Below are 27172 nucleotides of genomic sequence, written 5' to 3'. Positions count from 1 at the left end.
GTTCTGTAAATCACGGTGGTACTATCTTGGATAGAGATCAAATTGCCAACATTCGCTGCATCATGGAGAAAGCAAGAGAATTCCAGAAAAACGTCTATTTCTGCTTCATTGACTACGCTAAAGCCTTTGATTGTGTGGATCACAACAAACTGTGGCAAATTCTTAAAGTGATGGGAGTACCAGACCACCTTACCTGTCTCCTGAGAAACCTGTACGAGGGTCAAGAAGCAACAGTAAGAACCAGACATGGAACAACCGAGTGGTTCAAAATTGGGAAAGGAGTACGACAAGGCTGCATATTGTCACCCTGCTTATTTAACTTATATGCAGAGTACATCATGAGAAATGCCGGGTTGGATGAATCAGAGGTCGGAATTAAGATTGCTGGGAGAATTATCAACAACCTCCGATATGCAGACGATACCACCCTAATGGCAGAAAGCGAAGAGGATCTCAAGAGCCTCTTGTTGAGGGTGAAAGAGGACAGTGAAAAAGCTGGTTTGAAACTCAACATTAAAAAAACTAAGATCATGGCATCTGGCCCCATCACTTCCTGGCATATAGAAGGGGAAGAAATGGAAGCAGTGACAGATTTTACTTTCTTGGGCTCCAAGATCACCGCAGATGGTGACTGTAGCCATGAAATTAAAAGACGCTTGCTCCTTGGGAGGAAAGCTATGGCCAACCTAGACAGCATAGTAAGAAGCAGAGACATCACCTTGCCGACAAAGGTCCGTCTAATCAAAGCTATGGTTTTCCCAGTAGTAATGTATGGATGTGAGAGCTGGACTATAAGGAAGGCTGAGCGCCGAAGAATTGATGCTTTCGAACTGTGGTGCTGGAGAAGACTCCTACGAGTCCCCTGGACTGCAAGGAGGTCAAATCAGTCCATCCTAAAGGAAATCAACCCTGAGTGCTCATTGGAAGGACAGATAATGAAGGTGAAGCTCCAATATTTTGGCCACCTAATGCGAAGAGAAAACTCCCTGGAAAAGACCCTGATGCTGGGAAAGACTGAAGGCAAAAGGAGAAGGGGACGGCAGAGGATGAGATGGCTAGATAGCATCACCGATGCAATGAATATGAACTTGAGCACGCTCCGGGAGAGAGCGCAGGACAGGAAGGCCTGGCGTGCTATGGTCCATGGGGTCACGAAGAGTCGGACACGACTGAACGACTGAACAACAACAACAACTATCTTGGAGTCTGGCATATTATCTGGAGATTTATTGAAGTCTATTTAAAAGGTTACTGAAAGTTATTTAAAGTTTAATAAATAACCTTGCATTTTACGTCCTACTGTCATCTTTGCAAAGCTTCTTTGTTCATTGATACCTTGAATTTCAGATTTTTAAAAATTGTAATCTTTAAGAGATTATCGGAGAGCTCACTGATTTCCTGAACTGTCAGCAATTTGCATGAGTGATGCCTTGACTATCTCTATAATTGCCCTAGTTTAGGGGTGTCAGTAGTCTTCAGACCTGATTGTACTCATCTAATCAGTCCAGACGTTATGCTTAATAATTTCCATTTGAGTTCAAGAAATAAGTAATCAAGTCACAAGATTAGCCATTGGCTAGTCATTATAGTTATTGCTTTCCCTTGTCCTATGGTAAAGTTTCTTCCTTTTATTTTTGTACTGTTAGTAGTAGATCTGCAACCTGCAGTCACACAACGATGTATCAGAACCTAAAATGTTTTTTCATATCTGCCTATGTTCTGTTAAAACATAACTGTAAGCAATTTTTACAGCTTCAGGTTTCACTGTGAACAGGCCATAAACTGCAGGAAGTTTATCCTTTTCACAATATCTTAACTGGGCCCTAGTTTAAAATGCAAAAAATCCTTTTATCTCCAAGGACCAATACCTTCCCTTTTTGAAAGAAAACTCTTTTAAGTACTATTGTTTATAGTGTGGTGGCATGCTTTATACACAGTTAAGGTTTAAAATAAATTTCCTTGGCTAACAAAGTGACGTTCAGTGTTGATGATGCTGACATCCCAGTCACTGGAGTGGGATGTCACACAGCCTCCCAAAAAATTTTGAACGAAAAGGAAAGAAAGCCCTCACACATCATGCAATTAGTAGAAATGGAAATATTTACCTTAAGTGGCATTTTACAGTATTCATTAAGTAAAGGTACATCAAAAACTAGCCGTCGCAAAAGCTGCTGCAGCATAGAAGGCCGTAAATGACTATAATTAACAAAGAAATTCATAATTAGTAATCTGCATATACTTTGACGAAACTGCAAGGCAATTACAGGCATGATTGGAATGCAAGGCACTCAGTGCAAGTGTTCTGTAAAACAGATTACCTCAAAGGAAAACAGGAGAGTGATTAGGATCTACTCAGTCATGTACAATGCAAACATTCTATGGTGATGGTGGTAGGATCAATATTCTTGAGCAGCAATGACATATAATCAGGAAGATTCTCATTCCTGATACATCAGAACAGGAGAAATTGAGAAGGAAATACATTTTCACCGCTACTCATCTCTTATTAAAGTTCACAGTCTAACAAAAAGACATGCTTCATATTGGCTCGTATTTGACCATACAGAAAAGCCAAATGATTTTCTATATAAAATCTTAATTAACTGAACCCCATCCCCACATAGTGTAAACATGATTCTTCCATTCATTCCATCCTGAATAATTTTGCATTTACACTCTAGAGCAGTGATGAGTGATGAAATTCTTGGAAGCTACAAAACAATATAACAGGCATAGGGTCTGGAGTTCTGCCGCCTCCCCAAATTCATAGCTTTTTTCAGAAAGGTTTCAGGAAGAGATGTTCAAATAAGTAACGTTACTCTCCAATCAAATTTAGATCAGGAATTTATGCCTATGAACTTCTAAAGGAATATGGGAAGCATTACAGGGGCAGTAGCAATGCTCCCTTCACTCCCAACTAGCACCTCCTGTAGCCAAAGATTTTTTTTTTGTACTTGATAAAATGTAATGTTTTTATTTAAGGAACAAAATTAATGACCTAACGCCATTTTATGTCACTCACACTCTGTGTACTGTGCTGTAGTCAGGCACGTTAACCATGCATTGTTCCCTTAAGTCAGGGGTGGGCAACATGCAGCCTTGTCCGCTACCCCCTGGTGCTGAACCCACTGTCACTACCACACTGCCAAAATTTGCAGTGGCACCAAAAACACGGGCGGTTTGCTGCCAAATTTGGCAATAAACCACCACAGAGCATTAAAAAGGGCAGATTTAATTTAAAAATAAGCTAAATCTGTCAATGTTAACCATCCGTAGCAGTTTGCCACTGAAATTCAGCAGCAAATTGCTGTGTTTTTGCTGCTGCTGAATTCGTCAGTGCAGTGGTGTCAGGACTGTGGCCTGCAGGGAGGGTCCAGAGCAGTGAAAGTGGTCCCCAACCCCCCCAAAGTTGCCCACCCCTGCCATAAGTACACCCAGCCTCCTCTCTTTCTCTCTTAACTTGGAGAAATCCTGCTGCAGCACTTTGCGTAGTTCCTCACCAGAGAAGTAAATATAACCCTGTTTAATAAAACCTTTAATTACTGACACCTGCATGGAGTCAGAATCAGTGGTCAGGGTTCAACAGACAAGGCATATAAGATGAATAGTATTGGAAAGACAGTGTATTGATATGAAATGGAAAAGGATACTGTATAGATACTTACTGGCAAATAGCAAGCAAGCATTCTTCTATTGTGTCTCTTTGTGCTTTTGTAAGGGAGCGTCCTTTGGATAGTCGATATATTGTATGAAGTGTGGAATCAATCAGAGAGACATAATGCTCAGTTCCCGAAAAGAGAGAAGCGCACCGAGTGAGTAATGGAAACACAGCTGTGCAAATATATCTGTTTAGAGCAAGAGCTGTCTCTGTGGTACTCAAAGAAACCTGCAAAAACAATATATGCAAGGATTAATATATTTTATGAAGTCTGAATGTTGTAAATATAGAAGATGTTTAAAAAGCCTTTTAGTTGAGAGAACATTATTGCCTGATCAATATGAATGCTATTTCAATATTAAAGGCTTTGTGCATAAGCCTTCACTGGAGGCCTGCACAACCTATGATCAAACAGCCCACCAGCCATGTTGGAGTCTACTAAGAGCTGGACAAAGCTCCTGTCCTTGCCTGCAAAGGATGGAAAAAAAGGAATTGTCACGCACCTGCTAGAAGGCTATATTCATTTCAGTGGGTCAGAAATTGTACAGGCCTGTATTATTAGAACTGGAAACATCTGGACTCTTCATCAGTCTTTCTATTCTACCTGCCAAAATGTTCTGCATAACCTAAAACGTTTCATGCTCCTATATTCTATAATTCTAAGATCTAGATATTTATGTTGGGTTTAGTCTTTTCTTTCCATTTACATAGCATCCCCTTTTAACAGCTAATGCTGCTTTTCTGATCCATTTTCTTGAAATGTATGTCTCATTCACATGTTCCTCATCCGTAGCTCCCTTCTACTAGCTTCACTGACCTGGAAACGAGCATTTTAGCTCATTCCCATTTGCTTTAAGAAGCACTAGCTTCCTGTTGTGCCAGCAGCACATCCCAATGGTGCACAGACAGCATTGGATACTGCCCTGAGACTCTCAGCAATGAAATTATACCAGCTGTCTTCTATAATATCTTTTATTAGACCAACTTCTATTGATAAAGTTGCATGACAGCTTCTGAATTACACAGAACTCTGTCTCATGCAGAATAAGGCATATTCTCTTATCTATTTTATACCCTACATTGCTTCTACTATTACGCAAATAAATCTTAATTTGTACACCACCCTGAATACTGCTGGAAAATAAGATAAAAATTATACTCACTGTATCCAGTGAGGCACATGCCCTTAAATCTGGTAGAAATCCAACCTCCAGGAGGTGGAGAAGGAAGGTTTGGTCCTTTATACCATAGACACGATCTAGAAAAAGCACCATGGGTGCCTTATGGTCAGGGCAGAAACTTGCAGACATGTCTGGCTCTGTGACTGTTCCATCTGAAAAGAAATCCAATTATCCTGGTACAAAATATTCCTCATACAAATTCAGTTTTGCTTTCTATAATTGCTATTCACAAACCTATTAAAATGGAGTTCTTGCCTTGGATTTAAACTGATTCAAGGTTAACATTATCCCAAAGTTCATAACTTTGTATTCACAGAAGCCAATGGGACTATATCACCCTAGATCCAAGTACCCCGCAACTCCACTGGGTTTCATGGCCACACTGTAAAATGGTTAAGATTAAATAGTACAAAATTTGAATTACTTGGCAGTTGTCTAGCCCTTGAAATTTGAAGAAACAGAGTCGGACTCTTTAAAGCTTTATATGTGGTGGAAATAAATAGTTGGTAAGCCTTCTGGTATCCCCCTCTTGTGCTTGGGTGGTGTCATTTGCCTATATAAGTAACAGCCCTCACCCTGTGAAGCTGGGAAATGGAATCATAGTGGTCAAAGACATTAACAACCTCAATGACTAAGATGATGACTGGGTTTGTATGATCACTGCAACTCACCATAGCTTATTTAGGCCACGGTGGGTTGCGGCATGTGCTGGGTGACTTTTGAATATTCAAGCCATGACCATGGCTTGTCAAGTCATCTGAACCCAGTGAGGGTAGGTTGCTGGAGTGGTTAACGAATCAGCCAGAACCTATGGGCTGTTTTAGGGTTGTGGGTGATTTGTTAACCACACTAACAACCCACCCTTGCTGGGTTGGATGACATGACAAGCTATGGTTGCAGCTTAAATGTTTAAAATGGCTGCCTGCACACACCATGTGGCTTAAATAAACAACGGTGGGCTGCTGGAGACTGCAAACTGGCCCAATGTTTATTTATTTCTCTAGTTCTTTAAAATCATGAACAGCCCTTCCTTGGAAATCAAGACAAGAGGTTAACCTGTAAGATATTCAAAGGATTATTCAGACCAGCTGCTACTTACTGCCTATGATTAGGTAAGATCACAATGAAGACTCCAACACAGAAAATCTCAAGGTTCCCACAATCTATTGTTCTACTTATCTGCATTATTTTCTACTCTAGGGCTAACTCCTAGATTTGGTTTATAAACCACAGCTGCCCTGAAAAGTCATCAGTTGGCTGGAGCTGCTAATGAAATTCCAAAATAAAATTTTATTGTTTTAAACTGTTTTATGGTGGGTTGTACATCGCCCAGAGTGGCTGGGTGACCAGTCAGATGGGCGATTAATAAATTTAATAAATAAATAAATAAATAAATAAATAAAATACAGTTTTGCTTCAGTGTCCCTAGCAGGCCTTTCATTTTCTATGGTTATGGAGACTACATGTTTCATGGAGATCTGTGATCTTTTCTTCAACACTTTCAAAGCCAAAATCAGCATGGATAGACTGTAAATCATAGTGGAGGAAAGGCAGACAGAAAGGGGTTAACTCTTTCCATCCATATCTTCACATGCACACACACATGGGTAAAAAAAAGTCACTATGCGTGATTTTCACCTGAAAAATGACCAGAGGGGAAAGGGTTCAACAGCCTTTCTCTTGTCTGCTATCCTCCATCCAAACTCCATATAGCAGCTAAATGGAGCTGAAGAGAAGGCAAGTCTAAGTCTAGAAGGTGCCAAACATGGACTGGCACAGGCAGAGAACACATATATGAGACTGTACAGAGACCATGAAGAATTATGTAAAATAAATGCCTGCTCTATTATGTAATCTATGTGGCAAGTATTTTAGTCATAGGTACAATTTATGTTCTGTTGTGTATTCTTATTGACTGATTTAAAAAATATCACACACACACACACTCACTCACTCTAGTTGGGTCATAATAAACTAAAATAAAATGTTTAAACAAATTATATTAATGTATGCTACAATTAATACACAGTGGAATGCTATGCGGATAAAAGAGAGAGAAAGTGAGGCGTGGGACCACCTTTTCTTATGCCCTGCCAACTTGTGCCAGCAGGGAGGATTGTGGAGGAAACTGCACGTTTCCATTACTTTTGGAATTGTATGACAAATTTTCTTCTTTATTTTTAAACTGTTCCCTCCTGTTGCTCTCAATGGGAGGGGGAAAACTATCCCAGCTCCAGACCTGGCATAGTTTTTCTCTGGTTCTGAGCAGGTTCTGGGGAATGGGAGGTCTTTGGATCTTGAGTATCCTGTGCCCCTCCCAGAATGCTCCTGGAATGCCTGTTTTGCCCTCTCTGATGTTGGAGTTTTGACATCGGTGGAACACCAGCTAAGGACATTCTTGCAGCCTCATGGAGGGGGCTTACGAAGTCAGATCTCTTTCTCTGAGGGCGGACCTCTCCCTCTGCTCTCGTAGGGGGAGATCTGAAAAATCCTATGGCCAGGGACCATAGGATTGCACCCACTATTATAATAAAATCATAAAAACATTCTTCAATATATATAGCTTATTACTAATAACTTCTTATCAGTGCTCTGGCAGGATTCTAAGTTCAGGGGCAGACTAGACATGCCATGATATGGGAGGTCTGTGTCGGAGTTCTTGACATTTTAAAAAAATTCTATAGTGCCCTTCAGCATCTTATGAGGAGCTTCCAGAGTAGTTTACAAAAACAGGGAGACCATGGTGTGAGGGAAGGGTGGTCTAATTCTTTGCCCCTGCACTTTAGCTACAACTGAAATCAGCCTCTGAAGCTGCCATAAGCCACAGATGGAAACCTCTGAGTTTACGATATTGCCAAGGTGTTTTTTTTTTAAAGAGTTACTGTGATATTATATTGTGTTTTGACAGTTTAGTGCCTCTATTATTTGACTGCATGTTGTTATTGCTTTACGTTTTATTTTTATAATTGTTGCTAGGCTTGTTCTTTTTGTTATATATTACTAATAATTCTGAGATGTTGGTTGAGATGAACTATTGCTATTATTTGAAAGGTTGTTATTTTATACTTTTGAACTTATTTACTGAATTGTTTAGAAATGTCATAATTTGTAGATAACACTATGTAATGAATTATTCACGAACTGTTTAATATCCTGATGTTGATCTTGTTTGATGTTTTTTTTTTTGCTGTTTATTACTGTCTTCATTAGTGAATTGTTCATTCTATTTTGTCATTTATTGTGCGCCAACTTGGGACCAATTCTGTGGAAAGGTAGCATATTAATACAGTGATTGAGATTTAGTCAAAATATCTTAAAATGCTTTCAAGATGGAAAACAATGGGAAGAGCAATCCTAAACCCTTCAGACAGCCATCCAAGGAAAGTTAGGATGTGGTGGAAAGACTCCTCCACTGGCAGAGAGGAGCTCCACCGACAGGGGGTACATCTACCCTGGAGAGTAGATGCCCATTACACCCCACGGAGAGCTCCACAGCTGTAAATTACCCTGAAATGGGGCATTCCAAGGACAGGCCAGAGGCAGCTTTAGATCCACTGTATGCAAAGCCCCTGTATTCCCCCAAGTAAAGCTGCCTCTGCCCCAAATCTGCCACTTTGCTCCCTGCCCAAACCCAGTTACGATTGCTCTCACAGTTACCTTTGTTTACTGTTGGTAATTTTAGCGGTATGCTTATAATCCCAACCAAATCTTCTGTTGGCACTAGGGAGCGCAGGATTGACCGGATTCTAATAGCTTCACCTTTTCCAGTTTGGATAAGCTGTTAAAACATGATGCATTAAAACATTATCTTCTTTTTACAAAATATTACATTAACAGAAGTGAAAGAAGTTAGAATACTCTGCCTGTCTCTTTTGCTCTTTAAATGCAAATAACTGCAGAATTATAATTCCTTCTTCTAAGAATATGAACTCATATTGGTACTGATACTGGCACCAATTACTAGAACTTTCCACATGATCCGGAAGCCTGAGAAGGCAGGGCCCATGATTGCACGGAGACTTCTCTATTCATGTTCAAGCGAACTTGAGTAGAATTCCCTTTCACACGTTGCCGACTCAACATGGCAAGTTCTGAACTGAGGGGGCTGATGCCACTGTGCCTGGAGGCATAGGGGGCAGGGCCAGCATGCATGGCCCCAACCCTCTACCCACTTTAAGCCCTCATGCATTCAGGTGAATGCCTGAACAGAGCTAGTGCCAGTCAAAGAAGAGGGGGACCTCCTTGTCTTGCTGGCGACATCAACAAGCCTTGCATTTCTATATTCTGGCAAAGAAGACTGTGCTACGGCTGCTCCGTTGAGAGTAGGGAGAGAAAGGGACTAATGTTTTTCTGGAGATGCACAGGAAGGGGTTCTCCTGACCAAACAGATACTTTTCTGACCTTCCATTTTTGAATATTAAATGGACAGCCCTGCTGTGAAGACCAGCAGCTATTCCAGCAAGCTGAGTTGAGGGACAGCAGGACCATTCCACCAGCCCTGCTGAAGACCTCCCCCATGAAGGCTCCTCCTCCCTCAACTGTCACCACCAGCAGCCATTCCAGCAGGCTGTAACAGAGGGAGGTGAGTGGGGGAAGCGTGGCCATTCCACCAGCCTGCTGAAAGACTGAATTTTTCTGCTCTTCCCTCATTTTTCCTTGTGTGTCATACCTTTTAGATTGTCAGCCCCCTGTGGGCAGGGACTACCTTCTTTTATTGGTTATTTGTAAGCTGCTCTGGGAATCTTTTTGGCCGAAGAGTGGGATAAAAAGACCCTAAATATATAAATAATAGTGTTTTCCTATTTGAAATTGTCATTCTAGTAAACAGAAATTATTTATTAGATACTAATGATAAACCATGAGAGTTAAATATTAATGGAGAAACCATAAAGCAGCTCATACATTGCTTAACAGAAATATTTCAAGGTAATTTACCAAAGTATTTCATATGACTTTTTACCTTTTCTGCATAAAGATGGAAACCACTTACATGCAGTTCTGGTGCACAGCGCCCAAGCAAATCTATAAGAGCTGAGTAGAAAGACATGATTGCATTGCCCATGTGCACTATCTCTTCCTCTTCCTCATCTTCTTCAAGGCTACTAAAAAGAAAACAAGCAGGCATGAATACTTTTTGAGCTCATTCAGAAAATTCAAATGAATTTGGAAACTGGCACCATAAAAATAATAAAAAATTATTTAAAAAAATGTTTTGGCTTCAGCAACATAGGGAGTATGGAGTTTGGCTGGCTTGTTACCTTCTGTTCTTTTTAGAACAAACTCCTAGTGTGAATCCTATAGCAAGCTGACACAAAGGCAGAATGTTGAAACTGAATTGATTCATTCTTTCTTTCTTTCTCTTTAAAACTTGCACCAAAATAAAAAGAACAAACTCCAACTGAAATTCCTGCAGATCTTCCCTGTGGCAGTATACGTAGTGGTGAGCACCCAGGATGCAATCCACAGTAGTTCAGTAGGGTGGTAAGTACATATAAGGGAGGAGATCCCAGCAGACTTCAGGGATGCCACAATTATGACTCTCTTTAAAAAGGGTGATAGAACAGATTGTGGAAACTATCGAGGTATCTCCCTTCTATCTACAGCAGGCAAAATCCTGGCAAGGATCCTCGCAAACTGCCTTCTACCTATCTCAGAAGACATCCTCCCTGAATCCCAAAATGGCTTCCGCCTTCCAGGGGGACAGTGGATATGATCTTCACCGCACGACAGCTCCAAGAAAAATGCAGGGAGCAAAACCAACCCCTGTACATGGCGTTTATTGAGCTGACTAAGGCCTTCGACACTGTAAATCGTACTGCTCTCTGGACCATTCTTCTGAAATCCGGATGCCCTAATAAATATGTGAACATCTTGCGGCTCCTCCATGACGGCAACCATCTTGGATAACAATGGCTCTCAAAGTGATCCCATTCAAAGTGGGATCAGGAGTTAAACAGGGATGCGTCATTGCTCCAACCTTATTCGCTATCTTCATTGCTATGATTCTACATCTTGTTGAAGGGAAACTTCCCACTGGTGTAGAAATCATATATCGAACAGATGGAAAACTTTTTAATCTCAGTAGGCTGAAAGCAAAAAGTAAGGTAATTACATCCTCTGTCACAGAACTTCAATATGCTGATGATAACGTAATCTGCGCACATTCAGAGGAAAATCTCCAAACTATCCTAAACATCTTCGCAGAAGCATATGAAAAGTTCGGCCTCTCGCTTAACATCAAAAAAACCAAAGTGCTTTACCAGCAGGCACAAACCAACCCCTCTGTAGCACCATCAATCCAGCTTAACGGTGTGATGCTGGAAAATGTCGATCCCTTTTCTAATCTTGGCAGCCATCTCTCCACAAAAGCTGATATCGATGCTGAAATTCAGCGCCTGAGCTCTACGACTGTAGCATTCTCCCGAATGAAGCGTAGAGTCTTCAAGGATTGGGACATTCACAGGGAGACCAAAATGGTTGTTTACAAAGCCATTGTGCTACCAACCTTACTGTACGCCTGTGAAACATGGACCATCTATAAACGCCACTCCCAACTTCTCGAAAAATTCCACCAACGCTGCCTCCGAAAAATTCTGCAAATTACTTGGGAAGACAGATGGACTAATGTGAGCGTACTGGAAGAAGCAAAGACCACTAGCGTTGAAACAATGATTCGCAACATCAACTTCGCTGGATCGGCCATGTTGTTCGAATGCCTGATTATTGTCTTCCAAAGCAGTAACTCTATTCCCAACTTATAAATGGAAAATGGAATATTGGTGGACAGCAAAAGAGATTTAAAGATGTTCTTAAAGCTAATCTAAAAAAAAATGTAACATAAGGATTGATAACTGGGAAGCTCTAACCCATGAGAGTTCCAACTGGAGGTCAGCCTATATTAAAGGTGCTATGGACTCTGAAGAAGCACAAGTACAGAGCAAAAGGGAGAAACGAGCTCAGTAGAAGGCATGTCAAGCAATGGAAACCTATGTCCTCACTGTGGGAGGCTGTGTAGATCCAGAATCGGCTTTTACAGCCACCTGCAGACCCACTGCTAGAGATTAATGTGTTGATTGACCTATCTTCTATGAATCTGTCTACTCCTTTTAAAGAGTTATCTATATAGACTCTATCTTTGGAAGACAATCTTACTCGGTCACAAGTGATCGCCATGATGATGAAGTACATATGATTCCTAAATTGTTGTTGTTGTTCAGTCATTAAGTCATGTCCGACTCTTCGTGACCCCATGGACCATAGCATGCCAGGCCTTCCTGTCCTCCACTCTTTCCCAGAGTGTGCTCAAGTTCATATTCATTGCATCGGTGATGCTATCTAGCCATCTCATCCTCTGTCGTCCCCTTCTCCTTTTGCCTTCAATCTTTCCCAGCATCAGGGTCTTTTCCAGCGAGTTTTCTCTTCGCATTAGGTGGCCAAAATATTTGAGCTTCAGCTTCAGTATCTGTCCTTCCAATGAGCACTCAGGGTTGATTTCCTTTAGGATGGACTGATTTGACCTCCTTGCAGGCCAGGGGACTTGTAAGAGTCTTCTCCAGCACCACAGTTCGAAAGCATCGATTCTTCGGCGCTCAGCCTTCCTTATAGTTCAGCTCTCACAGCCATACATTACTACTGGGAAAACCATAGCTTCGATTATACGGACCTTTGTCGCAAGGTGATGTCTCTGCTTCTTACTATGCTGTCTAGCTTTTCTCCCAAGGAGCAAGCGTCTTTTAATTTCATGGCTACAGTCACCGTCTGCAGTGATCTTGGAGCCCAAGAAAATAAAATCTGTCACTGCTTCCATTTCTTCCCCTTCTATATGCCAGGAAGTGATGGGGCCAGATGCCATGATCTTCGTTTTTTTAATGTTGAGTTTCAAACCAGCTTTTGCACTCTCCTCTTTCACCCTCAACAAGAGGCTCTTTAGATCCTCTTCGCTTTCTGCCATTAGGGTGGTATCGTCTGCATATCTGAGGTTATTGATAATTCTCCCGGCAATCTTAATTCCGACCTGTGATTCATCCAACCCGGCGTTTCTCATGATGTACTCTGCATATAAGTTAAATAAGCAGGGCGACAATATGCAGCCTTGTCATACTCCTTTCCCAATTTTGAACCAATCAGTTGTTCCATGTCCGGTTCTTACTGTTGCTTCTTGACCCTTGTACAGGTTTTTCAGGAGACAGGTAAGGTGGTCTGGTACTCCCATCTCTTTAAGAATTTGCCAGAGTTTGTTGTGATCCACACAATTAAAGGGTTTAGCGTAGTCAATGAAGCAGACATAGACGTTTTTCTGGAATTCTCTTGCTTTCTCCATGACCCAGCGAATGTTGGCGATTTGATCTGTAGTTCCTCTGCCTCTTCGGAACCCAGCTTGTACTTCCGGTAGTTCTCATTTCACATACTGCTGAAGCCTAGCTTGTAGGATTTTGAGCATCACCTTGCTGGCATGTGAAATGAGCGCAATTGTACGGTAGTTTGAACACTCTTTGGCATTGCCCTTCTTTGGAACTGGAATGTAAACTGATCTTTTCCAGTCTTGTGGCCACTGTTGAGTGTTCCAAATGTGTTGGCATATTGAGTGCAGCACTTTAACAGCATCATCTTTTAGGATTTTAAATAGCTCAGCTGGAATACTGTCATCTCCACTAGCTTTGTTGTTACTAATGGTTCCTAAGGCCCATATGACTTCACTCTCGAGGATGTCCGGCTTCAGTTCAGTGACCACACTATCATGGCTATCAGGGACATTCAGATCTTTCCTGTATAGTTCTTCTGTGTATTCTTGCCACCTCTTCTTAATCTCATCTGCTTCTGTTAGGTCCCTGCCTTCTTTGTCCTTTATCATGCCCGTCTTTGCACAAAACATTCCCTTGAGATCTCCAATTTTCTTGAAAAGAGCTCTAGTCTTTCCCATTCTATTGTTTTCCTCGATTTCTTTGCATTGTTCATTTAAGAAGGCCTTCTTGTCTCTCCTTGCTATTCTCTGGAACTCTGCATTCAGTTGGATATATCTTCCCCTTTCTCCCTTGCTTCTCGCTTCCCTTCTTTCCTCAGCTACTTGTAAAGCCTCATGAGACAGCCACTTGGCTTTCTTGCATTTCTTTTTCTTTGGAATGGATTGAATTGCTGCCTCCTGAACAATGTTACGGACCTCCGTCCATAGTTCCTCAGGCACTCTGTCTATCAGGTCTAATCCCTGAAATGTGTTCATCATCTCCACTGTATATTCATAAGGGATATGATTTAGGCCATACCTGAATGGTTTAGTGGATTTTCCTACGTTCTTCAATTTCAGCTGAAATTTTGCAACAAGAAGCTCATGATCTGAGCCACAGTCTGCTCCAGGTCTTGTTTTTACTGACTGTATAGAGCTTCTCCATCTTTGGCTGCAAAGTACATAATCAATCTGATTTCGATATTGACCATCTGATGATGTCCATGTCTAGAGTTGCCTCCTGTGCTGTTGGAAAAGAGTGTTTGCTATGATCAGCGTGTTCTCTTGGCAAACTCTATTAGCTTTTGTCCTGCTTCATTTTGTACACCAAGGCCATGCCTGCCAGTTATCCCAGTGATTTCTTGACTTCCGACTTTAGCATTCCAATCCCCTATGATGAAAAGGACATATTTTTTTGATGTTAGTTCTAGAAGGTGTTGTAGGTCTTCATAGAACCAATCAACCTCAGCTTCTTCGGCCTCAGTGGTTGGGGCACAGACTTGAATTACTGTGATGTTGAATGGTTTGCCTTGGATTCGTACTGAGATCATTCTATCATTTTTGAGATTGTACCCCAGTACTGCTTTTCCCACCCTTTTATTGACTATGAGTGCTACTCCATTTCTTCTAAGGGATTCTTGCCCACACTAGTAGATATAATGGTCACCTGAATTAAATTTGTCCATGCTCGTCCATTTGAGTTCGCTGATTCTCAAGATGTCGATGTTCAATCTTGCCATCTCATGTTTGACCACCTCCAGCTTACCTTGATTCACTGATCTGACATTCCAGGTTCCTAAACAATCTGATGCTGTAAAGAACAATACTTTCTTTTCACCACCAGACACATCCACAGCTGAGTGTCATTTCGGCTTTGGCCCAGCCGCTTCACTCTTTCTGGTGCTACTTGGAAATACCCTCTGCTCTTCCCCAGTAGTATATTGGACACCTTCCGACCTGAGGGGCTCATCTTCTGGCATCGTATCTTTTAGCCTTTTGATACGTTCCATGGGGTTTTCTTGGCAAGAATACTGGAGTGGGTTGCCATTTCCTTCTCCAGTGGACCACATTTTGTCAGAACTCTCCACCATGACCTGTCCATTTTGGGTGGCCCTGCACGGCATAGCTTATGGCTTCACTGAGTTACGCAAGCCCCTTCGCCACAACAAGGCAGTGATCCATGAAGGGGATGCTTCCTAAATATGAGGGCCTAATTAAATGTTACATGCAAATGCATGTACTGAAATCCCAACAGCCTTAAAAGAGACAGACAGACAGACTGTGGGAGGAAGTGATTTAAAGTGGAGAAACAGTAGAATAGTGCTATGCTTCATTCTTTACGCACCCATTGCTAATTTGTTCCAATGCCATCCCCTAGCTGCTTTCCTCCAGCAATTCCAAACATGTGTTTGAAAACATAAATAATGTCTGAAATCCCATAGGAAAGAACAGCTTGTGGGACAATTTGGAGTGCAGAAGAGACAGGTGGGAAATGGTTGAGCACCAACTTCTCTCACTGCTTTTTCACTCTAAAGCACCCCTCTGAAGAGCTTTTCTCTTTAAAAAAAACAACAGTCATTTGGGGCTTTGTTTGTATAACACTTACTTAGGGTCTGAATAAACTTTTAGAGAACAACAGAAGTGGAATGTAGCCAAAGGCAATCTAGTCCAATTTCACATTCTAGTCCAACGTCACAAGAATGTACATATCAGCTTTCCTCCTCCAGAAAACCAGTGTGGTGCAAGCCACAAAATAGCACAAGCAGAGCACAGTTGCACTACATAAAGATAAATCAGCGTTGTCTCTCTGACAGGCACAGATGTCGCCCAATTGAGCCTGCACAGCTCAATTGGGCTCAAACAGAATTTAAATGATACAACAAAAGGGGGCTGGAGCACTGCTGAACAGGAGCTGGACATTGATACCAGTGTAAGAACCCAAATACTACATTTGTAGCAGCGTTTGGGATATGTTTTTGTGAACCGCCCAGACAGCTTCGGCTATTGGGCGGTATAGAAATGAAATAAATAAATAAATAAATATGTAAACCTGATCTGTGGTGTTCTAGCAGCAGGGAGCTAGATTATTGGCTTTTGACCATATTCATTACTGTTAATAAGAGACGTCTACAACCAAATAACCTCCTGGAATTATCAGTTCAGGGGTACAGTGCATCTCAACAATATGTATTGCGGTTTACATAAGAGAAATGAGACTTCTAGACTGATTAATCCAGACAGTAATTTTTCCATTTTAAAAAATCTGATTTCTATATCAATTTTCGAATCCAGAATTTAAAAAGCGATCAGTGGGTGGCACCTGCTTTGCATGCAAAAGGGTCCATGTTCAATCTCTCGCATCTCCAAATACAGCTGGGAAACTCTCCTGGTTGAAATCCTGGACAGCTGCTGCCAGTCTGTGTAGTCGAACACAGAACTAAATGCTTGAATGGTCTCACTCACGGTAAGGCAGAGTCCTATGTTCCTAAATTGCTAATATCCTTTACTACAGAATTGTTTTGTAATCGATGTTTTGTAATTGTAATTAAGTCAGACATTTGAACAGCGTCTTCCAGAATGGTGGGAAGTATGGTTTATATGCACTTACAGTTCCCTCTTATACCCCTGAGAGGGGAGATCTAGAGCTGGGTTCTCAGATATTTTAATTGCTCCTTGCATAGCAGCCAACAAACCATTTCCTCCTTCTCCTCTAAGAGCTGGACCAAAACATTCTGGCCGTCGAATAAGAAGTTTGACAACTACACTGGCATTTTCCTCGACACTTTCACCTAGAAACCAAAAAGAGAACATGTTACTAAATTGACTATAAAAACAAAAAACAACACTGAGAGAACTCTACACATTAAAATTTAAAAAAATAAAACACACATTCCGTGATAGAATGAGTTATTAATCTTTGAGATGTTTTTATATATTTGATACAGATTTTTTTTCTGATATCAAAATTTGGATTCTCTGAGAAAGGATTCAGTGGGAAATACTATGAAGAGAAATTAGGAATGAACCATTCGTGCAGGGTCCAAGAGGCACATTCTCAACAAGTGGATGCACTATCAAAGATTATCATTAGAGGCGCTCCTCAGAGTGTCTCTACTGTCTTAGTGGGTAGTGACTGGGGAGAGGGCCTTCTTGGTTGTGGCACCCCACATCTGGAATATTCTCCCCAAGGAGGCTCACATGGCACCCACTCCGCTTGGTGCTAAAAAGACACCAGGTGAAGACTTCTTAAAATTTTCTTAAGAATTTTAAATTATGAGGGAACTGCTTTTATACTGCATTGTGATCTTATGATTTTGGTTTTGTGTTTTTATCTGCTGCTCTAAATTTTATCCCCTTCATGGATCACTGCCTTGTTGTGGCGAAGGGGCTTGCATAACTCAGTGAAGCCATAAGCTATGCCGTGCAGGGCCACCCAAGACAGACAGGTCATGGCAGAGAGTTCTGACAAAATGTGGTCCACTGGAGAAGGAAATGGCAACCCACTCCAGTAGTCTTGCCAAGAAAACCCCATGGAACATATCACAAGGCTAAAAGATATGATGCCGGAAGGTGAGCCCCTCAGGTCGGAAGGTGTCCAATATACTACTGGGGAAGAGCAGAGGGTATTTCCAAGTAGCGCCAGAAAGAGTGAAGCGGCTGGGACAAAGCCGAAAGGACATTCAGCTGTGGATGTGTCTGGTGGTGAAAAGAAAATCCGATGCTGTAAAGAACAATATTGTTTAGGAACCTGGAATGTCAGATCAATGAATCAAGGTAAGCTGGAGGTGGTCAAACATGAGATGGCAAGATTGAACATCGACATCTTGGGAATCAGCGACCTAAACTGGACAGGCATGGGCGAATTTAATTCAGGTGACCATCATATCTACTACTGTGGGCAAGAATCCCTTAGAAGAAATGGAGTAGTACTCATAGACAACAAAAGGGTGGGAAAAGCAGTACTGGGGTACAATCTTAAAAACGATAGAATGATCTCAGTACGAATCCAAGGCAAAGCATTCAACATCACAGTAATTCAAGTCTATGCCCCAACCACTGAGGCCGAAGAAGCTGAGGTTGATCGGTTCTATGAAGACCTACAACACCTTCTAGAACTAACACCAAAAAAAGATGTCCTCTTCATCATAGGGGATTGGAATGCTAAAGTAGGAAGTCAAGAAATCACCAGGATAACAGGCAAGCATGGCCTTGGTGTACAAAATGAAGCAGGACAAAGGCTAATAGAGTTTTGCCAAGAGAACACGCTGATCATAGCAAACACTCTTTTCCAACAGCACAAGAGACGACTCTACACATGGACATCACCAGATGGTTAATATCAAAATCAGATTTATTATGTCCTTTGCAGTCAAAGATGGAGAAGCTCTATACAGTCAGTAAAAACAAGACCTGGAGCTGACTGTGGCTCAGATCATGAGCTTCTTGTTGCAAAATTTCAGCTGAAATTGAAGAACGTAGGGAAAACCACTAAACCATTCAGGTATGACCTCAATCATATCCCTTATGAATATACAGTGGAGGTTAGGAATAGATTTCAGGGATTAGACCTGATAGACAGAGTGCCTGAGGAACTATGGACGGAGGTCCGTAACATTGTTCAGGAGGCAGCAACTCAATCCATCCCAAAGAAAAAGAAATGCAAGAAAGCCAAGCGGCTGTCTGATGAAGCTTTACAAGTAGCTGAAGAAAGAAGGGAAGCGAAAAGCAAGGGAGAAAGGGGAAGATATATCCAACTGAATGCAGAGTTCCAGAGAATAGCAAGGAGAGACAAGAAGGCCTTCTTAAATGAACAATGCAAAGAAATCGAGGAAAACAACAGAATGGGAAAGACTAGAGATCTCTTCAAGAAAATCGGAGATCTCAAGGGAACGTTTTGTGCAAAGACGGGCATGATAAAGGACAAAGAAGGCAGGGACCTAACAGAAGCAGATGAGATTAAAAAGAGGTGGCAAGAATACACAGAAGAACTATACAGGAAAGATCTTAATGTCCCTGATAGCCATGATAGTGTAGGGATGTACGAAAGTCACTTACCTTTTCTCAGCTTGGCTTCGCGGTGGGGGGGAGGCGCTTCGCTTCTCCCCCTGAAGTTCAGGCGAAGGGGGGGAGGCGCCCCGCCTCGCCCGGCCGAAATTCTGGCTGGGGTGAAGCGCCCCGTCTCCCTGGCCGCGAAACAAAAAGTGAAAAAAAAACAACAACCCCGTGATAGGCTACGTAACGATTAACGTAGCCTATCACGGCTAGATTTCCAAAGTCAGCCGTGATAGGCTACGTTAATCGTCACGTAGCCTATCACGGGTGACTTTGGGAAAGAAAAAAAAAAGCGCATGCGTACGCAAATGGCAGCGGCTCATGGGCGCCGCCATTTGAGTTCCTTATTTTGGCACGTCTAGTCTACGTAAAGATTTACGTACACTACGGCGAAAATAAGGGCAACGCAAATAGCGTTTTCCCCCCCCCCAAAGTCACCCGTGATAGGCTACGTGACGATTAACGTAGCCTATCATGGCTGACTTTGGAAATCTAGCCGTGATAGGCTACATTAATCGTTACGTAGCCTATCACTTTTTTTTTTTTTACTTTATTTTGTAATGGCGGCGGCGGCAGCCGGTCGGAAGACCGGCTGCTGCCCCCGCCCCCGCTGAACCACCGCCGGGACCCGCCACCGAGAGGGACATTCGCAGGAGGTAAGTCCCATCCCGGGGGGGCGGGGGGGCGGAGAATTTCACCACCAATTTCGGGAGGCCGAATGCGTTGGCATTCACCAAGATTCGTGGAGAAATTCTCAGAAATTCTCCGCCATCCCTATGATAGTGTGGTCACTGAACTTGAGCCGGACATCCTTGAGAGTGAAGTCAAGTGGGCCTTAGGAAGCATTAGTAACAACAAAGCTAGCGGAGATGACAGTATTCCAGCTGAGATATTTAAAATCCTAAAAGATGATGCTGTTAAAGTGCTGCATTCAAAATGCCAACACATTTGGAACATTCAGCAATGGCCGCAAGACTGGAAAAGGTCAGTTTACATTCCAATTCCAAAGAAGTGCAATGCCAAAGAGTGTTCAAACTACCGCACAATTGTGCTCATTTCACATGCCAGCAAGGTGATGCTCAAAATCCTACAAGCTAGGCTTCAGCAGTATGCGAACCGATAACTACCGGAAGTACAAGCTGGGTTTCGAAGAGGCAGAGGAACTAGAGATCAAATCACTAACGTTTGCTCGATCATGGAGAAAGCAAGAGAATGCCAGAAAAACGTCTATTTCTGCTTCATTGACTACGCTAAAGCCTTTGACTGTGTGGATCACAACAAACTGTGGCAAATTCTTAAAGTGATGGGAGTACTGCCTCCTGAGAAACCTGCACGAGGGTCAAGAAGCAACAGTAAGAACCAGACATGGAACACCCGAGTGGTTCAAAATTGGGAAAGGAGTACGACAAGGCTGCATATTGTCACCCTGCTTATTTAACTTATATGCAGAGTACATCATGAGAAACGCTGGGTTGGATGAATCACAGGTCGGAATTAAGATTGCTGGGAGAATTATCAACAACCTCCGATAGGCAGACGATACCACCCTAATGGCAGAAAGCGAAGAGGATCTCAAGAGCCTCTTGTTGAGGGTGAAAGAGGAGAGTGCAAAAGCTGGTTTGAAACTCAACATTAAAAAAAACTAAGATCATGGCATCTGGCCCCATTACTTCCTGGCATATAGAAGGGGAAGAAATGGAAGCAGTGACAGATTTTACTTTCTTGGGCTCCAAAATCACCGCAGACAGTGACTGTAGCCATGAAATTAAAAGATGCTTGCTCCTTGGGAGGAAAGCTATGGCAAACCTAGACAGCATAGTAAGAAGCAGAGACATCACCTTGCCAAGAAAGGTCCGTCTAATCAAAGCTATGGTTTTCTCAGTAGTAATGTATGGCTGTGAGAGCTGGACTATAAGGAAGGCTGAGCGCCGAAGAATCGATGCTTTCGAACTGTGGTGCTGGAGAAGACTCTTACGAGTCCCCTGGACTGCAAGGAGGTCAAATCAGTCCATCCTAAAGGAAATCAACCCTGAGTGCTCATTGGAAGGACAGATACTGAAGCTGAGGCTCAAATATTTTGGCCACCTAATGTGAAGAGAAAACTCTCTGGAAAAGACCCTGATGCTGGGAAAGACTGAAGGCAAAAGGAGAAGGGGACGACAGAGGATAAGATAGCTAGATAGCATCACCGATGCAATGAATATGAACTTGAGCACACTCTGGGAGAGAGCGCAGGACAGGAAGGCCTGGCGTGCTATGGTCCATGGGGTCACGAAGAGTCGGACACGACTGAACGACTGAACAACAACAACTTAATTTTATAATTGTTTTTATACTTATGAGTGTTAGCTGTTCTAGAAATATTATTATTGAAGGGCAGGACAGAAGTTTATATAATCAAAATGGAATAAATGGAGGGGTCAATTCTATCCCCTGTGTTGTTTAACATCTACATAAAACCACTGTGTGGAGTCATCTGGAATTTTGGGGTGCACTGTCAACAGTATGTTGATGACACACAACTCCACTCCTTTTCTCAGGCAGGTGTGGCAGTGGATGTGCTGAACCAGTGTCTGGGCTTGGTAATGGACTGGAAGTAGGGATGGCAGAGAATTCTGCCACGGACCCCAATGAGGACCCCATAAATGGCTGCATTTAGGTTAATCTAACAGCTTTACGGCTGCAAATGGCATCCACTACGCCATTTGCGTCCGGAGTTAGCCCTCACTCAGCCAGCGATATGGCATGGCAATGGCGGCTGGCCATATCGCCAGTGATGCGGAGCCAGTGGCTGGCTCCACAGGATCATTGTGGAGTGGAGCTGGCTCCTGAGGATTCTGGAGGGAGGGACGGATTGCCACCCCCCGTGGGCAGATTCCCACCCGGACCAGCAGGTAGGGAATCCTCCCATCCCTAACTGGAAGAGAGCCAATAAACTAGGGGTGTACAAAACCCTGCTTACCTGGCTCCGCCGGGCTCCGCAGGTGGGGGGAGGCGCTCCGTCCCTCCCCCTAGAATCCTTGCTGGGGGGGAGGCGCTCCATGCCTCCCCCCTGGAATCTTGGCTGGCTGGCTCCGCTCTGCGGCCAAGCCGCGGAGCCGCCGGCCAGTTCCAGCCGCCCACAGCCGGACATCTGGCCACTGGGCAACCCTGCAGGGACTCAAATGGCGGCTGTCGTAGCCACCGTCATTTGCGTCCCTGCAGTGAGCCGTGGTAGGCTACGTAAATACTTACGTAGCCTATCATGGCTGAAGAAGGAGGAAGCTCCGTCCCACGTGCCTTTCGTGGGGTGGGGGGGTGGGGGATTCGTTTCGCGACGGTTTTCGGCGGGGCGAATGCACTGGCATTCAGCCTCACCGAGATCCGTCTCGGAATTCTCTGACATCCCTACAATAAACTGAGGCTCAATCCAGACAAGACTGAGTCTTTGCTGGTGGGTGGTTCCTCTGTCCAGTTGGGTAAAGTGCAATGGGCTCTGGATGGGGTCACACTGCCCCTGAAGAAGCAGGTGTGAAATTTGGGGGTAGTCCTGGATCTATCATTGGCACTGGTGGCTCAAGTGACCTCTGTGGCACTGAGTGTCTTCGTTCTACCAGCTTTGGTTGGTGGCCCAGTTGTGACCCTATATGGATGAAGATAGCCTAGTATCAGGGGTCTATGTTCTGGTATACTCTAGGTGAGTTTACTGCAATGTGTTGTACATTGGGCTGCTTTTGAAGACGGTTCAGAAACTGCAGCTAGTGCAGAATGCGACAGCCAGGTTGTTGACTGGGACTAGGCAATGTGAACATAGAATCCCAGTGCTTGCTCACCTGCACTGGTTGCCAGTTTGTTTCCAGGCCAAATTTAAAGTGCTGGTTTTTACCTATAAAGCCCTACATGGCTCGGGACCTCAGTATCTCAAGGACTGCCTCTCCCCATATGAACCTACCCAGTCCCTGACGTCAGCTTCTGTGAGAAGCTTGGGGAATGTCAGTTTGGGTAGGACATTTTCTGTGATAGCCTCGTATTTCTGGAATACTGTCCCCAAGAAAGCTTGTCTGGCACCAACACTGTCATCTGTTTGGCACCAGATGTACATATTTTCCCAGGTATCTGGATATTAGTTATGGCCTGATTGTTGAGGGCTGCATTTGTGATGTTCATTCTAGACTGTGAGGGGGATCAGATCTTGTGCATCCATGGATGAACACTTTTCATATTGTGTTGTTTTTAGATTATGTTTTTAATTTTATTTGTAGATCGTTTTGATCCCCCCACCATTATATTAATCATGGATTTCTGTATTGTGTGTGTAAGTCGCTTTGAGACTGCTTTTTACAGTGGGAAGCAACGCATAAATTTAATAATTAAATAATATATAAATCCAGATGGGGTGGCCTTGTTAGTATGTTGCAGCAAAAACAACAAAGAGCAACTTAAAGGGTAATGCATTTATTATAGCATCAGCATTCGTGGACCAGAGCCCACCTCATCAGATGCACAGAATGTCATTCTGAGTTGCTAGATGTTTATAAACACTGCTTAGTGAATAGTCACTATAATTATTTGATATATAATATCTAATCACCAATGTAATTATCAGTCTGTATTTCTTGCATTTCATTCTACTCTTATCTCACTGCTAACATTTTTTTCTTCTACTTCCTACACCCATATATCTATAATGACACTCCAAGCTTTTGATGAAGTGCGATCTGCTCCATGAAAGCTTGTGCCATAACAAACGTGTTAGTCTTTAAGGTGCCACAAGACTCTTTGTAGTTTATATAAATCCAGTTCTCTTCCAATCTGGAAGTTTACCACACATTTTTAAGCTCTTCTATACAAATGTAATGGGTAGACACTATTAAAAAATAGCTTGAGCTATAATTCTTGTGAATCACAGCCTATGATTTGCTGTGTAAGTAAAGCAACTCATAAAATCCAGTCATAGCAAAGTATTAATTTTTCCACATAATTTTCAATCCAATATTTAAACTTACCATTAACAAAAACAGCAAATCTTAAGAATGACAGATATCGTTCGCCCTCTATTGGATTCCAACCAATGTCAGGATATCCTGCTGCTAAAAGCATTGGGCAGCTCTGAAGACCACAACCTGCCAAGTAGGTTACAACCTGTCCAATACAAACATATCACGGGCTATAATGTTGGTTCCAAGGCACCCATAGCAGAAACTAAGGTGAAGCAATTAGGGGAAAAAAATCTTAGCCACCTTTCAAGACTGTGGTGTTCCCAAGGCAGCTTACAGTATCCAATGCACCTCTGCTCAGTCTGTTGTGCCCGCAGGACCAACCACAGGTGCAAAAGGAATCAACCCTGGAAAGAAGCCAAAATACTTGTTTCCAGAACAGAACGGGTCAGCGGAGCTCCCTTTTGCAAGCTCCACTCACCTTCCCCATTCCAGAAATCAGCATTTTCATTTGTTTCCGTTAGCTTCCCATTATTCTGGTGGTCAGTCCTGCAGGCACAGTGTTAGATACTGCCCATAGTTATAAAAGCACCTTAAAATGTAAACAGTTTTAAAGGCCAGAGAGAATAGATATATTTATAAATGTCTCTTAAAAGCAGCCACAGATAGAGTCAGCTGTATCTGTCTTGGGATTCCATAGGGAAGGGCCAGCACTGAGAAGGCATTCCCTCTAGTACCCACCAACTTAGCTGTTCTTAGAGGTGGGCCAGAAAGTATGGCCTCCAAGCATGATCTTAAAACATAGACAGGTTCATACAAGTGTAGGCAGTGCTTTAAATAACCTGGACCCAAACCACTTATGGCTCCAACACCAACATTTTGAATTGGGCCTAGAAATACACAGATAACCAGTGCAGCTGGTACAGAATTGCTGTAATACGATCCAACCATGTAGCCCCAACAAGGTCATGAGCAGCCACATTCTGTACCAGATAAGAATTTCAAGTCACCTTGAAAGGCAGCCCCATGCAGAGTACATTACAGAGTCTAGTCTAATGTAACTAGGGCATGTATAACTCCAGCTAAGTCCACTTTCTCTAGATAGGGTTACAGCTGATATACCAACCAAAGTAAGTAAAAGTTGGCATTGATGTCTGGGAGTAATAATATCAATAGTCTGAATCACCCCTTCATTCCAAGCAGTGACCAAGGCCTCAGCAGGACTGCCAGCTAAAACTGTAGGAAACCGCCCTAGAGAAGCCAGAAAACCATCTGGATTCATCAGTCTTCAGAGGCGGGCCATACAAACTGCCTCCTACTCTTGCAGAGGTTACAACCAGCCTGAAGGTCTAGCTTGATCTGTTCATGACAACAGAGTCATCCCTTGCTCCTGCACCCACAGATTATTTTCCACTATTCCATTGCAGAAGACCAGATCCAGTGTGTGCCTTGCTATATGTGTTCAGCCTGCTATAATCTGAGACAGACCCATGGTTGTCACTGAGGACATGAAATCCCAAACTGAATGTTGAGATCCCCCAAGATCACCATCAGGGGTGGACGATGCACCAACAGAATCCCTATCCTGTCTCAGGTTCCCAACATTAAGTACAGGCACTCAAAACTGGCTGACTGTTAGACAGGTTACCTGACCAGGAAATGGAGGCTGAATCTACACATAGCAGTTATATCGTTATCATACTATCATAACTATTGGTGCCCATTGGTGTCATGTGTACCAATAGTTATCATAATGGTATGATAACAGTATAACTGCTATGTGTAGATTCAGCTGGAATCACTAAGGACCATGTGCGAACTTCCAAGATTCAAAAGGAGTAGAAGGAATGGAAGATATAATTTCACTGGACATAATTGCTCCAGGCCAGAAAAAAGAATCTGCTTGCAGAAAGAAACTAATTTCCATACATGGATCTTTTCTAACAGGCCCAAAAATGCTTATTGCCAGGAGGAAAGGGGGACCTTACATCACGATCTCAGAGAAGAATATGTGGTGCTCTGGTGTTGCCAAAGCTCAGAGATCATCCCTGACAACATTAGCCACCCCATGAGTGGGTGGGGAAGAGACCAAGTCCACGCAAACCCTTTTTCTCCGCAGAAGTGGTGATTAGCACTGATCAAATTATGGATATCTCAAGCATTCATTCAAGGGCACTCGCAAACTCAAATGCCCTTGGTCAAAAGCTTGAGAGCACAACCATGTCAGATACAACCCTGGTCACAGTCTATTCTCACCCCAGTCGTGTGATTCCACACATCCCCCTTCTCCTGCCTCAAGGCTTCCTGGAAACATACCTTTGGGAAGGGCAAAGGTTATTTGCTTTAAAATGTATCTTTCATATGTTTAATAAACTTATTACCACCAACACAGTTACAAAAATCATGAAAACTGTATCTTTTTATACTATTTAAGAGTGAGTAGACTGTGGTGACATAATAAAAATGAATAATATGCCTAATGAAAATTAAGCCTCACTAAGACAAGTTATGATTGAAAGTGAAACAGAGTCACAGAGGAAAAATTGAGACAGTGAGTAATTACTTTTTCTAGGTCTGGCTCCTCCAGCGCAAGTGCAAGCTCATTATTGTCCATTACAGAGGCAGCTGCCACATCTAGTGGAGTGGAACCCCTCATAGAAGGAGAGGCTGGAGAAAGAGACGTGATAATGCACAGTAATTAAACAATAAGTTTGCAATTATGCTTCTTATACAGCAGAGGGCAGCAGTTACATTGCAGTTTAGATAAAAAGAAGAAAAATGTTTTGAGTTTCATGTTCCCTGGTTCAGTATATTAAGTCTTAGTTTATGGAGAGCGGCCCCAAATCTTTGTTTATTTTTTACTTGTTCTCACTTACTATAATGTATTTGCATTAGTTTTAGGGGTGAGTCATACTGTAGTTTTCAAACTTGCATATAAAAAGTATGCTACTTTAAATGGCTAAACACATGCATGTTATGACCTGTGAATGGTGTATACACACCTAAACAGCTTGATTTCCCTGCAATAAAAAATGGAAGTCAGGCCTCATCCTTTCCCAGTCAACATACCTATACTTCAGAGAAACCTAGACACATAAATTGATGTCTGCCATTCAGAATTGGCAGCACTGCATGTATATATTTT

The 27172-nt window shown here is 42.7% G+C and overlaps 1 protein-coding gene across 1 annotated transcript in view; it reads right to left on the bottom strand.

The window, feature by feature from the left end:
- Nucleotides 1-27172, bottom strand: part of RYR3 (ryanodine receptor 3) — a 593263-nt gene that overhangs the window by 228561 nt on the left and 337530 nt on the right. The window contains exons 43-50 of the mRNA XM_084844796.1: nucleotides 26591-26694; nucleotides 24097-24232; nucleotides 16668-16848; nucleotides 9830-9938; nucleotides 8497-8617; nucleotides 4822-4991; nucleotides 3666-3886; nucleotides 2106-2196 (exon numbers count right to left, since the gene is read on the bottom strand). Coding sequence (XP_084700922.1) covers nucleotides 2106-2196; nucleotides 3666-3886; nucleotides 4822-4991; nucleotides 8497-8617; nucleotides 9830-9938; nucleotides 16668-16848; nucleotides 24097-24232; nucleotides 26591-26694 — 1133 coding nt within the window. The remainder of the gene's footprint in view (nucleotides 1-2105; nucleotides 2197-3665; nucleotides 3887-4821; nucleotides 4992-8496; nucleotides 8618-9829; nucleotides 9939-16667; nucleotides 16849-24096; nucleotides 24233-26590; nucleotides 26695-27172) is intronic.

This window comes from Heloderma suspectum, chromosome 1 (genome assembly GCF_057233095.1).
Source record: "Heloderma suspectum isolate Gila_16-S chromosome 1, 16-S_ref, whole genome shotgun sequence".
Classification (NCBI taxonomy): Eukaryota; Metazoa; Chordata; class Lepidosauria; order Squamata; family Helodermatidae; genus Heloderma; species Heloderma suspectum.
This window is presented reverse-complemented; position numbering and strand designations above follow the sequence as displayed.